At 31.8% G+C, this 15,116-nt stretch overlaps 1 protein-coding gene across 1 annotated transcript in view; it reads left to right on the plus strand.

Annotated features, from left to right (window-relative positions):
* Nucleotides 1–6,068: 6,068 nt before the first annotated feature.
* LOC127737938 (histone deacetylase 6-like) overlaps nt 6,069–15,116 on the plus strand; it is a 58,861-nt gene continuing 49,813 nt past the window's right edge. The window contains exons 1-4 of the mRNA XM_052248906.1: nt 6,069–6,076; nt 6,557–6,704; nt 7,863–8,000; nt 14,650–14,721. Of these exons, the coding sequence (XP_052104866.1) occupies nt 6,069–6,076; nt 6,557–6,704; nt 7,863–8,000; nt 14,650–14,721 (366 nt within the window). The remainder of the gene's footprint in view (nt 6,077–6,556; nt 6,705–7,862; nt 8,001–14,649; nt 14,722–15,116) is intronic.

The following is a 15,116-nucleotide window of genomic DNA, read 5'->3' on the forward strand; positions in this document are numbered from 1 at the left end:
CTCATTTTCATCATTTCATGGTTCAGCAACTGCTTGAAATTTTTTTAGTTTTTATGCCCCCGCCATAGCGGAGGGGGCATAAAGTTTAACCCTTGTCTGTCTGTACGTCCGTCAGTCAGTACGTCCCAAAATTGGTTTCCGTTCTCTATTGTTCTAGAGATATGCCCTTTACAAATGGAAAAATTGCTGAATTTTTTGTTTTTGTTCTCTTTCTTTAGTTTGCCTCAATCAAATGTTATGAAACTTATAAACATGTGCAATGCTTATTACCACAGATCAAGTTTGAATTTTGGTGGCATCACTTTTACTGTTCTAGAGTTATGCCCCTTTACAAATTGAAAAATTGCCAAATTTTTTGTTTCCTCTCTCTAACTTAAGTTTGCCTCAACCAAATGTTATTAAACTTATACACAATGCTTATTACCACAAAACTCAGATCAAGTACAAATTTGGGTAGTGTCACTTTTACCGTTCATGAGTTATGTCCCTTTATAACATTATATGCAAGTGGGGGCATCATCTGTGTCCCATGGACATGTTCCCCATTTATTTTGTCATGTAAAGTTCTCACTTAGTAAGAGTAATAGGATACCTATATTTGGTATATGGGTTCCTTACAAAGTCTACATGTCTGTCAGACAGGGTTCACCTGACCTTGACCTCATTTCATGGATCAGTGATCAATGTTAAAGTTTGGTGGTCAAGTCAATATCTCAGATACTATAAGCAATAGGTCAACTATATTTGGTGTACAATGTATGGAATAATTGTAAGGTGTACATGTCTGACTGGCAGGATTCATCTGACCTTGACCACTTTTTTATGGTTCATTGACCAATATTACTTTTTCATGGTTTTGCCAGTTTATCAGGTACATTAAGCAATAGGTCAATTTTATTTGGTGTATGGAATGAATTAAGGTGAACATGTCTATCTAGTAGGGTTCATTTGACCATGATCTCATCATAATTATTTAATTATGATTTAATCATAAGCAGGTGAGACATTTCAGCATATGCACTCTTGTGTGTTATTTGCACAATTTGGTATTAATGGCAGACTTATGATAGTTTCTTTTTAATTTAAGTATTAGAGCTTTGACAACATATTGTATAGATACCTGTCTCTTGTTCATGTTGCAATAGTTGAAGACAATCTGTTGCCTTCCATATATTGTTCTGTCATTTTTCTAGTTGGGTTTCTGTTTCATCGATGTATTCCCCTTTCATATCCATATGAAACGTACACAAAATAACTATTTATGTAGTAGTAGTACCTTATGTAATGCAACATTAGTAGACTATGAACAAAAGGAATTAATTGTTAGAACTTAGGACTACTAGACATGCTAGATAGTTGTTACACAGTTACTTTGACAGTGTTTTCTCTCTTGATAGCCCTGTAAGGAGACAAATGCTAGGATTGAGCAATAAAAATGTCATAGACTAATTAGGGCCCCGCCTAGTAGTGGGTCGCCCTATAGTGATCAGTCTGTCCGTCCGTCCGTAACAAATTGCGTCCGCTCTATATCTAGAGAACCGTTATAATTTCATACTTTATACTTGACATGTATATTAACCATCACCAGAGGGTGTGTCATAATGTTTTTACAACTTCCTAGGTCAAAGTTCAAGGTCAGCAGGGCCTACAGAGATGGCTCCCATCTCGATGATGTCTAGTTTAACCCTACTTTCACTTTAGCCATATCTCTACTTTCACTTTCAACAATCTGTTTTTCCCATTTATGTTTTACTTTTTTCAATATATATATGTACATGTGACTTTTGTGTCTACCGAAAAAGTGCAATCAAGAGAGAACTGAATAAAATATAATCAGGAAGAAATACTATATATATTGGGAACTTCTTTTTATGCCCCTGCCGTAGCGGAAGGGGGCATTAAGTTTTACCCTTGTCCGTCTGTACGTACGCCCCAAAATTGGTTTCTATTCTCTAACTTTAGTTTGCCTCAACCAAATGTTATGAAACTTATACACAATGCTTATTACCATAAATCACAGATCAAGTTTGAATTTTGGTGGCATCACTTTAACAGTTCTAGAGTTATGCTCCTTTACCATGTTTACAAATGGAAGAATTGCTAAATTTTTTGTTTCCGTTCTCTAACTTCAGTTTGCCTCAACTAAATGTAATGAAACTTATACACAATGCTTATTACCACAAAACACAGATCAAGGTTGAATTTTGGTGGCATCACTTTTACCGTTCTAGAGATATGCCCCTTTATAAATGGAAAAATTGCTGAATTTTTCGTTTCTGTTCTTTAACTTTAGTTTGCCTCAACCAAATGTTATGAAGCTTATAAACAATGCTAATTACCACAAAACACAGATCAAGTTCGAATTTTGGTGGCGTCACTTTTGCTGTTCTAGAGTTGTGCCCCTCTACAAATGGAAAAATTGCTGAATTTTTCGTTTCCGTTCTCTTAATTTAGTTTGCCTCAACCAAATGTTATGAAACCTATACACAATGCTTATTGCCACAAAACTCAGATCAAGTACAAATTTGGGTAGCGTCACTTTTACAGTTCTTGAGTTATATCCCTTTATAACATTATATGCAAGCAGGGGCATCATCTGTGTCCCATGGACACATTCCCCATTTATTTCATACTAAGACCGCAAAGAAAAAGAATTAATTCATTGAGTCCTTAGGTTTTATGGTAGCAAAATGTTTATTTTTTGTATATACATTATAAAATCTTAAATTTTTTATGTACGTGTATATGTATTTCATATGAAGTTGACTGGTATTACAATCACTTATATTTTATTACGGTTCTGAACTCCGACATTATTCTGCTTTGTTCATAAAAAGTTATTGATCATCACACAAACACAAGTTACATGTATTTAATTAACAAACAACTTGAATAATTTTAAAGATCTCTTTGACTTCTGCTTTATATTAAGAACAGTCTTTTTCAAACATGTACATGCATGACAAATTGATACTTTTGAAATCTGTCTTTGTTGACCAGAGATTTAGTCAGCAGTTATAAAAGTTCCTGGGAGCTTCTTACATGTATTATTGACGCAAAAGTTATTTCTGTAATCAGTTGTCCATGCAGTTTGCAAAATTACTTAATGTGACTATTTATCAAATTCTATTTTAACACTTAAAATGCATGCAGCAAGTATGATAAATGAAATAAACAACTAATTTGAATATTACATGGGTAATTATTTGAAAGATACAAAGCATTAAATGAAATTTTAGTTAAAAAAGTGCAATTATTTACACTCATTTAAGAAGACAATCATCACAATGACATGTGCTTCAGTGCTTTATTTGTATTTGAAATTTATATTACTGTTTTAATACAAAATATGTTTTGGCCGTTTAATGTTGTAGACAAAAGTATCTTTTACTTTCTACATGTTACTAAGATACATGATCTTTTGGTCACACAGTTCACCAGTTTTGAAGGGGATGTGGTATAATTGCCAATGTAACAACTATTCACCAAAGGACACTTAAAGATATCAACAACTATAGGTCACTGTACAGCCTTCAACAATGAACAAAACCCATACTTTATAAAAGGCTGAGGCATAATAGAATGTGATACAAATTACACTAATTGAGAAAACCAATGGCCTGAACTAACAAAGGAAAACTTGTATCAGTTCTTTGTTTCCTTCTTGAAAAAGATACTACTCTTATAAGTGTTCAAGCATGTCCTATTAATACAGCTATAGCAATCCATCAAACATGTATAAAGAATAGAGAATGGAAATGGGGAATGTGTCAAATAGACAACAACCCAACCAAAGAGTAGAAAAGTCCAAGGCCACCAATGGGTCTTCAATCCAGCGAGAAAATATGTACAGTTTTATTATCTCATTTACAAAATAAATGTAGCCTATGATCCTAACTTACCCTCACTTACCATTCTACATGGATAAGAGAAAGTTGTCTACCTTATTTATCTTAGTAGGAAAACTGGACTAATTTTGAAAAATAGAAAACCAGATTAGTATCTGGTTTACAAACTAATCCACCTTAGTAGGGTTAGCTGGCTTGGCCGATGGTAATTCAATTATTTAACATAGAAATAAATATAAAACTAACTAACCATGCATGCATGGCTAACCCTCCTTAATCAGGTCTGGAATTATTACGTTATATATATTCTAGATTTAAAAAAATTTCTAGTTTCTAACTTTTAAATATATATTTTTTTTTAATAGATTCCATATGTGACCCATTTTACAATGTGTATTCAGGTTTGACTGTATACATACATATTTCCTATACCTTAGGCCCGAAGTGACCTTTTAGTACATGAAATATGATACACATGTTAACTACCACATTGTACCATGGTCAAATCTAATTGACCTAAAACAATACTAGTTTTGTTTATAATCATTTTGCCCTAACAGGTGTTTGGCCGACATTCTAATCAACTAAAAAAAATGTTAATTAGGGTGATTTACCATTACGTTCCATATCTATTTTCTGTCAATTTGAAACATTTAATTAGTTTGTCAGCCATAACAGATTCACAGGTTTGTTTTTTGGATTGATTGTAAAAAGTAAATGTAATATTTTATATACTGAAAAGTTTTTCTTTTGAAAAAGTAGAAAGTTGACTCATCAAAAGATGACTTGTTTGATATAAAAGCAGGTTTGGAATTTGATATTGACATTATAGTTCTGACACTGGATTTATTATTGTGACTTGAAGTACGCATCTAATAAATTGGTTTACAAGTATATATTGAAGGAAAAGAATAATAATTGCATTTAAAAATAAATACTGAAATGGTTTTGAAAGTTTAAATCAATGCTATGAATTTTGTAAATACATTTTGAACTTTAATTAAGTGAACCAAATCTTCAATGTAGATTTTACATTTTTTCCACAAAATTTTATGACACAAAATGTATGAAGTGTTTGGAAAACATTTTAAACTAACAACATAAACAATTAATATAGTTAACTATTTAGTTGTACTTTTAAAAGTCAATAATGACTCTGATAATATCTTGTGACAGTTAGAAATATATCATCTTCATACATTTTAAAATTATGAAAAAAAGACATTAATGATACAAAGAATGAATTTGTTCTATTTTTTCATCTACCAAAAATTTCCTGAGGTGACAGTTTAATGTCAGGTTTGTAAGGATAAGTTGAAGAAAATTAAGATTAATGATGAAAAAAGATGTGAAGACATAGTTGTTAAACTTATGACAGTTTTGTTTGACTTTTTAGTTAACACATCAAACGGGTTAAATGTGATACAGCCGACCTACCGTTATGGAGGAAGAGGTTAATTCTGATGGTCAGAGGTAAGTTTTAATTATATTTCTATTATTTTGGAAAGTCACAATATTTTTTTATGTTTAAAATTAGATGTTAGGTAATAATTGAGATTGTCCATTTAACACATTTATGCTAATTACCTTGTAGTTTATTGTAAATTTTATGAATATTCTAGTTGTAAAACTTATGTAAAAGTATTGTATACCTTTATTCCATAGTTGAATGATAACTATTTAGTTGTGAGCTACATGTTCTTGTTAAGAAAAAAAAAGTGATACAGATCAGTGATGTCTACTTCAATTAAAACAGTATATCTGCAATAATTTTATATTTTGTCATCATGGTCATTGACCACAAAGTTTTAAATAAAAGATTTATTAAAAATTCAGAACCATTCAGTTTATCAGATGATGGGTTTTGATAGGACACTAAATGGTGAATGAATAAATGATGTATTTTATAAAGGTTCAGTGTGTATTAGGGCATGGCTGAGCAGCATTTAAATTCAATTAATAGTTTGTCAAAGGAATCTGTTTTTGTCTTAGCTGGACAAAGTTGAAAAAGCCTGACTTAGGCGTGCTGTTTCTGGCGGTGGCGCTAACAATATTAAGTCAGTTTATGGGAAACCACTAGTGGCAGGTCAATAATATTTATCATTGTCGCATCTCCAACATGGAGTTTATTTGGTCCAACCCCTCAGTCATGGTCTATTGAATTTAAAACATTATTTAGTTTACATGTTAAAGTTTGCAATTAGGTCAATGGTTTTTGTTATGCAATTGTATTAGCATTTCTCTTTTCCACTGAGGTAATTTGGCCCTGCACCTTCAGTCAGGATTCCTTGATTTTCAATGTTTTGCATAGTGTACATGTTAAAGTATTGCCATTTTAATTTCAACCTTTGTATAATGCATTATACTATCAAAATTACATAAAGGCGAGACATATTTGTGTCAACAGTTTATTTACATTATTGAATTGAAAAGTGTAATATTATTATGTGGTTTTGTACACTTCTGGTATTCTAAAATTACATCGCAATTCACAATTATTTTAAAATACTTACATTCATAGAAACCCTTGTGTAAGAGTAATATTCTGTTTCATTCAGTATTTTTGTTCTGACATCAAAACAGCAGTACATTTTATCTTGCACTGCAAATTATATATTCAATATTGGAAACAAAAATACATACTTTGAACTCATTGACTTTGCATTAAGTATATATATATATGCTAAATATTTCTTCTTTTTAAAAAGATACAGAACTGCTGTGAGTTATGACGAACATATGAGTAGCCATTTTCACTCATGGAAAGAAGATTTCACGGAAAAACCAGAGAGGTTCACTGAGACGATAAAAAGATGTAAAAAATATGGTCTTCTAGAGAGGTGTAAATTTGTACCTGTAAGTAGAACTTTAACAGCAATGTATTCACTTCTAAGTTAATTACATATGTTAATTACAAAGTGGCCTTATTTTTGTGAAAAAGTCCATCTATTAACCTAAGACTTTGAAATAAAACTCAGAATGTTTGGATCCCTTTTCCCTCATAAGTATTGATTTCCATCAATTATCCTGGTCTTTCAAACTGTTCAAAGTAGACCTTCCAATTGTGGCATTGAAGCTTGATTCCTCAAATTGGGAAGTAATGGCTAGAAATAACAATAACTGGAATATTCAGTCAGACCTGAGAAATTCTGGGGAAATGACATTGACAAAAAGTTTAAATAAAATCATAAATATATGTAAAATAAGACAAATAATTAAAAAGACAGAAAAAAAATGTCTTTGCTAAAGATTGTCCATTTGTTAAGTTTGTTCCTTATACAATTAAGAATCATTTAAGGATATCTTTTTATATATAATTTTAATTTAAATCCTTTTTAAACATGTTAAAACAATCCTTTAAAATATTGTTTGATCAGAGTGTCAAATAGATAATTTAACTGTGTTAATGCAGATGAATGCATTGCTTGCTACAGATGTCTACAAAAAGCATAAATTGTCTCCCTTTGGCATTGTACGATTACAGTATTTTTGCTTTTCTTGATAGTTGACACTGTTCCAAGATTAACCCTTATTTCTTATGACTTGACCACTTTATATGGTTAAGACTGTACGACCAGATTGGGTGAAGTGATCCCTATATTTATATGTTTTTGATAATCACCATATATTCTCTTCTTTTTAAATGCATTTTATGAAGAAGATTTAAAACAATTGAAGTAACTTGAACACTCTTGTATGTTGACCTTAGATGAATGTATTGCCCTTAATGTTTCTACATATTTATGCATCCCTGTCTTTTAAATGTTTTGGTTTAGGCATTCCTGATGGAGGTAAATCCAGAAAAGCACTTCTGACACACAAAATGTTATTTTCATTTGCATGTACAATAAGTCTTTACTTGAAGCAAAGCTAGAAGTAAATATTTTTTCAAAAATGCTTGAAGACAGTTGATATAAATTCATCTTAATCCCTACAAAATCATTTCTAAATCTAAAACTGAAATTTTACATCAAGATCTTCCAATAACGTAGAATATATTTTGTTTATTTACAGTCTAGACTAGCGACAGAAGAAGATATGAGGGTTTATCATACCAAAGAATTAATAGATATCTTAGAAAAATCTCAATTCCTGCCATTAGAAGAAATGAGAAAGTTATCTAGACTGTATGACTACCTCTACTTTCATAAGGTATTCAGTTTGGTCAGATAAATTACAGGAAACATATTTTACAGCTACACATAATACTGGTAAACAAACCAAACTATATATTTCAATGACAAATCATTAATAAACTTTTATGTATATGTGCAGGTGTGTCATCTTTTAAACTCTGTTGATTTCTTAGATTTCTCAGGCAAATTTTTTGAAATACTAAGGATTTTCTACCTCAAGAAAAGATTACCTTAGCTGTATTTTTGGAATTTTGGTTCCTAAATACTTTTCAACTTAGAACTTTATTTGGCCTTTTTATCATTTTATGCCCCCGCCTTAGCGGTGGGGGCATTAAGTTTCACCCTTGTCCGTCTGTACGTACGTACGTACCAAAATTGTTATCCGTTCTCTAACTTGAGTTTGTCTCAACCAAATGTTATGAAACTTATACACAACCCTTCTAGAGTTATGCATGTTTACAAATAGAAAAATTGCTGAATTTTTAGTTTCTGTTCTCTACTTAAAGACCAAACAACCTATTCAGTTCTACCAGTGATTTTTCCTTAAAATTTTGTGTGAAGGTATTTCATGATTTGAGGAACAAAATATGATAAAAAAAATTGGGGGTCATCGACTTAGTTTTGTCACTATAGCAACCTCAGTTTCGTGTTTTCCCGAATATTAACATGATATTTGCTTGTTATTTAAACTCTCAAAAAATCCCATTATATCAAACCTACAAGCATAATTCTTGTTTCATGTTAAACAGCAGATTTGTGTCTATCAAATACAGGTTCAAGAGTTTAAGACTCTTATTGTTTTGATCTTAAAAAATATGATTTATGTCATTCCCGCCAAAAATAAAACGCAAGAATGAAAAACGTTTCAAGTATTAAAAAATATCTACCAGTGATTTTTTCATAAAAATTTTAAGAAGGAAAGTGACATGTGTACTCTTCAAAATAAGGCAAAAAAATGTATATGTCACCGACCTTTCAAAAAAGTTATGATTAATTTTCATGATTTTTTCTCGTTCATTTTGAAGAAAAGAGTTGTCTTTCTTCAGAACATTGAATCTGACGTCATAGTACAAGTTTTCCTTGCTGGCGTACTGTTTGAAAAAAAAAATGCAAATTGGACGTTTGAAACCCACATTTAAATTTTCAAAAATCAAGAATAACAACTATATTCACCTACTTTATTATCCGGTAATACAAGAGATCACATGGATGTATCAGTATCAGATCTCATGATGTTGTTGCCGCACAAAATTAACCTTCAGAAACACCATCCGTCGGAATGAAAAATTGTTCGAAATAACCTTTTACGACGCTTTAGAAAGGAAAGTCTGTTTTTGTCCTCTCCCTCTCATTAGCAAAATCATTGAAAATAAAAAGAGAAATGAAAGATGACACTGGCTAACTTACAGACTATTTGACTATATTAGACTAGATGTGTGGGTTTTTTTTGTCGCGTCAATTTCAGAACTTCGCCCTAGCGCACTCTTTCGCTACTGTTGACAGACGGACAGACATTAGCACGGACGGACTTCTTTATACCATTATGTGTCCCTACTAAGACGAGCGTATACAAATTATTCCATCTAGTTTGTGGATTCATTATTTCTGAATATTTGAAATATAAGAAAATAAAAATTATAGGTATAATAAATGAATTAAAGTTTTTGATTCTAAAACGTTATACATCCATTTATCATAAAATACGATCCCCGTTATTACTACCTCACATGTTTTGAATAAACGAGACAGTAAATATAAAATACATATAAATTCTCGGCAAGATAATAATTCATTGTACTAGTATTACATTTTTATGGATTTTATTGTGGTGCTTTGAAATGCTGTAAATAGAATTTTACTCCGTGATTTTAGTGAATGTAAACAGAGTGCTCAAATATCTTTTAAATTGACTTATCCTGCTCGAAATTCTACTCCCATCTCCCCTTTGTGAGCAGGGGACAACAGTTATATACATGTTATAATTGACAATTCATAACATATGTATAACTGGCTAACGGAAGAGGTTTATATGATAAATAAAAAAATACCTTTCACCTATAATTTACCTGTACACAATCGGTGCAAAATTTATATGTTTATTATTATTTTTATTAGAACGGAGGTTACAGATAGTGTAGTATCTTTTGTGTCCATTTGTGTTTAATTTCCACTAGGTATCAGAGCGACGCTTAATTCCACTTTTCTTGGAAGACGTAGTTTTAAGCGTACACCATGTTGGAGTCCGTGAAAAACGCGAAATAGGACGTTATAATTTGACGTTTTTTTTCATGGCTAGAAACAACGTCATAGAGCTTTTATGTCACTACCAAGTTGCGTTAGTTGATACGCATCAACAATAGGCTGTTTGGTCTTTAATTTAGCCTCAACCATATGTTATGAGACTTACACACAATGCTTATTACCACAAAACTCAGATCAAGTTCAAATTAAGGTAGCGTCACTTTTACCTTTCTTCAGTTATGTCCCTTTATAACTATATGATATGCAAGCGGGGGCATCATCTTTGTCCACATGTGGACACTATCCACATTTATTTAACTTTTTTTTATTCTGGCATCACTGATGCGTCTGTTGTAGATGAAACACACGTCTTGCATACAAAATTTTAAGCCTGGTATCTATGATGAGTTTGTTTAGAATTTGACCACATCCTCCTATGTCAGTCATATGTAATATATGACTACTTCCAGTTTGTCCTGTTACAGTGTAAGGAGACAAAAGGGGGGGAGGGGGACAAAATTTTAGAATGTTTGTCAATGTATTTTCAAAAAACGTCAAATTCTTTAAATAATTGAATGCCTTCTCATAAATGACAAACTTCTAATATGATTCAAGGGTTGGAGTTTTAACATATTTGTGTCTTGGATAGGTTTGTTTTTAGATAACTTAAAACATTTGTTAAACTTCAAAAGTAACACAACTATTTTAGAGATATAAAAGTTTGGACAAAATTATTTTCGTAGTGCTAGTGAAAAATATGAAAGTGATTAACTGTTATAACATTAGAAATTAAAATAGCTAAGTATAATGTTTTGTTTGTTTGTAGAAGTAAATATAATCCCCTATAGAAAGACTTCCTTTGAACCCCTCTTATTGACGGGATAAGCATAGACATACATAAAGGGGTAGGTCAAAAAGAAGCCTTGCCATCCCCTTGTTGACTGAGGTGAAAAATAGGAAACCAACTAATATCTATTAACATGAAATGACTTTGAATGGTTTTGTAGACCTTTGATTTTGCCAGGTAGACCAAAAGACAGTGTGGGAACTTTCAAATTGTAAATAGTTTTTGTTGAGCCTGCGACTTTTGTCGCAGAAAGCTCGACATAGGGATAGTGATCCGGCGGCGGCGGCGGCGTTAGCTAACTTCTTAAAAGCTTTATATTTTAGAGGGTGGAAGATCTGGATGCTTCGTACTTTGTATATGGATGCCTCATGTTACAAAGTTTCCGTCAGTCACATGTCCAATGTCCTTGACCTCATCTTCATGGTTCAGTGACTACTTGAAAAAAAAGTTAAGATTTTTTGTAATGTTAAATTCTCTCTTATTATAAGTAATAGGATAACTATATTTGGTATGTGCGTACCTTGCAAGGTCCTCATGCCTGTCAGACAGTTTTCACTTGACCTAGACCTCATTTCATGGATCAGTGAACAAGGTTAAGTTTTCGTGGTCAAGTCCATATCTCAGATACTATAAGCAATAGGTCTAGTATATTCGGTGTATGGAAGGACTGTAAGGTGTACATGTCCAACTGGCAGGTGTCATCTGACCTTGACCTCATTTTCATGGTTCAGTGGTTATAGTTAAGTTTTTGTGTTTTGGTCTGTTTTTCTTATATTGTATGCAATAGGTCTACTATATTTGGTGTATGGAATGATTGTAAGGTGTACATGTCTAGCTGGCAGGTGTCATCTGACCTTGACCTCATTTTCATGGTTCAGTGGTTATAGTTAAGTTTTTGTGTTTTGGTCTGTTTTTCTTATACTGTATGCAATAGGTCTACTATATTTGGTGTATGGAATGATTGTAAGGTGTACATGTCTAGCTGGCAGGTGTCATCTGACCTTGACCTCATTTTCATGGTTCAGTGGTCAAAGTTAAGTTTTTGAGTTTTGGTCTTTTTTCCTAATACTGTATGCAATAGGTCTACTATATTTGGTGTATGGAATGATTGTAAGGTGTACATGTCTAGCTGGCAGGTGTCATCTGACCTTGACCTCATTTTCATGGTTCAGTGGTTATAGTTAAGTTTTTGTGTTTTTGTCTGTTTTTCTTATACTGTATGCAATAGGTCTACTATATTTGGTGTATGGAATGATTGTAAGGTGTAAATGTCGAGCTGGCAGGTGTCATCTGACCTTGACCTCATTTTCATGGTTCAGTGGTCATAGTTAAGTTTTTGTGTTTTGGTCTGTTTTTCTTATACTGTATGCAATAGGTCTACTATATTTGGTGTATGGAATGATTGTAAGGTGTAAATGTCTAGCTGGCAGGTGTCATCTGACCTTGACCTCATTTTCATGGTTCAGTGGTCAAAGTTAAGTTTTTGAGTTTTGGTCTTTTTTTCTAATACTATATGCAATAGTTCAACTATATTTGGTGTATGGAAATATTTTATGATCAATATGTCAGTCACACAGGTTTATTTGACCTTGACCTCATTTTCAAGGTTCATTGCTCAGTGTTAAGTTTTTGTGTTTTGGTCTGTTTTTCTTAAACTATAAGCAATAGGTCAACTATATTTGTTGTATGGAAGAATTGTTAGCTGTACATGCCTGCCTAGCATGGTTCATCTGACCTTGACCTCATTTTCATGGTTCATTGGTCAATATTTAGTTTACTTGGTTGATGTTAAGTTTATGTGACAGTTGTAATAAAGCTTTATATTTAGGACTATCAACATAATATCAATGATTAGTAAAGAAGGCGAGACATTTCAGTGTGTGCACTCTTGTTTAAATCAGTTATTTTGCATCAAATTTTGATTGGTTAGATTGTTGTTATCTCTGAATGACAAAAGTGCTATAAATACAGAAATATGCTAGGATTAAACGTCAGTTTTAAGTAGTTGTTTAGACCTTGAACAGTACAAACTAATTTATTTCATGGAGACAAATGAGAAATACCTTAATTATTCCATTGACACCATTGTATTCACCAGACAGTGTCTGTTTAAAAAAGAGGTTAGGTTAATAGGTCAATTGGTTTATGCCCTGTGGATGAAGGTTTGTTTTTAAAAGTTTAACCATATATTATCAGTTTTAAATACAGGTTAACGTGTAAAAAACTTATGAGGAGAATAAGTCTTTTGTTTCATACACTACTTGTTAAGCTTTTGTCATACAGTAAGAGTTTCGATGAGAAGACAAATGTTTTCAATTTTTTAATGAATGAGTTACTTTATAATTTCTCATGCCACTCTTGTCAAAGATGTGCACTCTATAATTGTAATTCAAAGGGTTTTGTTAACATGGTTCATGAAGAGTTTTTTATTTCCTTATCATCCATAAGGCGAGTGAAGCATTTATTAGCATTTGACATCCTTCGTTTGTTGTCATTGCTTTTTTTTCTGTTTTCATCTTACTTGAAATTACTTGAAATTATATCATGTATATTGAACTTGATAAGTTCCATTATAAAAAGATTTATTTCATTTTTGATTGGACTAGAAACATTGCCAATGGAGCCAATTCTAGATTCTGATTTTGAGATTTTTCTCTGTGGATGTACACATTAAAATCTGGTTTGAGATCAAAAGAATTTTCCCTGATTTTATGTTCATCCAATTTGTGCAGAGCCAGTATGAAAAAGCCATTACATGGTGTCTTGAGTTTGATGAACAAATTCATATATTCTCTAAAACAACTGGATCAATGAAATTCAAACATTACTTACAAGCAGCCTCAGGGGTGTCCAGTTTTAAAATGATACACAACCAAATGTTCTATCCAACCATGTAAGCCAACTGGCCATCATAAACTAAGAAATTGTAATATCAAAACAAATTTATTATATTTTTGTTGTTGAAATGAGTGAATATCAGAAAGACTTCGGGAAAATCATATATTTAAATGATCAAGAATCATTTATACTTAGTTAAGTAAATTAGCCCTGTTTGTATAGAAGTGAGCTACAATTTATTTTGTATTCTAACAGATAAAAGTCAGTTTTAACCTAGAATTATACAAATATAGGTTACCCTTAAGGTACTGTCCTGGTAATATGCCAAGCGGAGGTGTTTTCCAGATGTAAAATATGTTTATTTATTAGGTTATTCAACCTTGGTAGTTATGTTTTATTTACATTATTTATTTTTTGCATATCCTGTAACATTGACATTATCAAGATGTCATCTAGTTATGACATACTGCGTTACATGTTTTCATTTCCTTCGATTTTTTCTTTCCAGTTACTGAAAAAATATATATCCTTAAGTCAACAACATTGATCAGAGTATAATTAGTAAGCAATAGCTATAACATATAAGGGAACCAAATTTAATCATGCATTATCTACCCTTTTTCAAGGTTCTCAATAATCAATCCTGTAGCTAGGTAATTCTAGTTGACTACTACACCAGATTGCAGTTTGATTTTGAAATGTATGATTTATTATATTGATAGTTGAGATTTTTTTTCAGGATATATATACCAATGCAAGACTTGCACTAGGATGTACAATAGATTTAGTGGAACAGGTTGTAACAGGAAAGGTAAGGTCGCACAAATTATATCCAGACTTTATGGAATTTCAAAGCTAAATTTTCAGTTTAGAGTATTCAACCACAATGTCTTCTACAGATTTATGAAAAATACTGGCATAAGAAGAAGTGGGATAAATTTTTTGGAAAAATAAGTTTCCTTTATTTTTGAAAAGAAATGTTATTGGTCATATCGATAATTGCATATGAGATAACTATCTCATAAAATACTTGGAATCATCCAATATACTGAAACATTGGTGCTTTTATATTCAATTATGACTAAAGCAAAAAGAAGAAGGTGGCCAGAGGGTCCAACTTTAATAGTATCTTGATATTTAACAATAAACACAAATTACATCTTTAAAGGGACTTCTGCAAGCATAGTCAATGAAATACTTGTAAAC

This window comes from Mytilus californianus, unplaced genomic scaffold (assembly GCF_021869535.1).
Source record: "Mytilus californianus isolate M0D057914Y unplaced genomic scaffold, xbMytCali1.0.p SCAF_1, whole genome shotgun sequence".
In the NCBI taxonomy this organism is placed as follows: domain Eukaryota; kingdom Metazoa; phylum Mollusca; class Bivalvia; order Mytilida; family Mytilidae; genus Mytilus; species Mytilus californianus.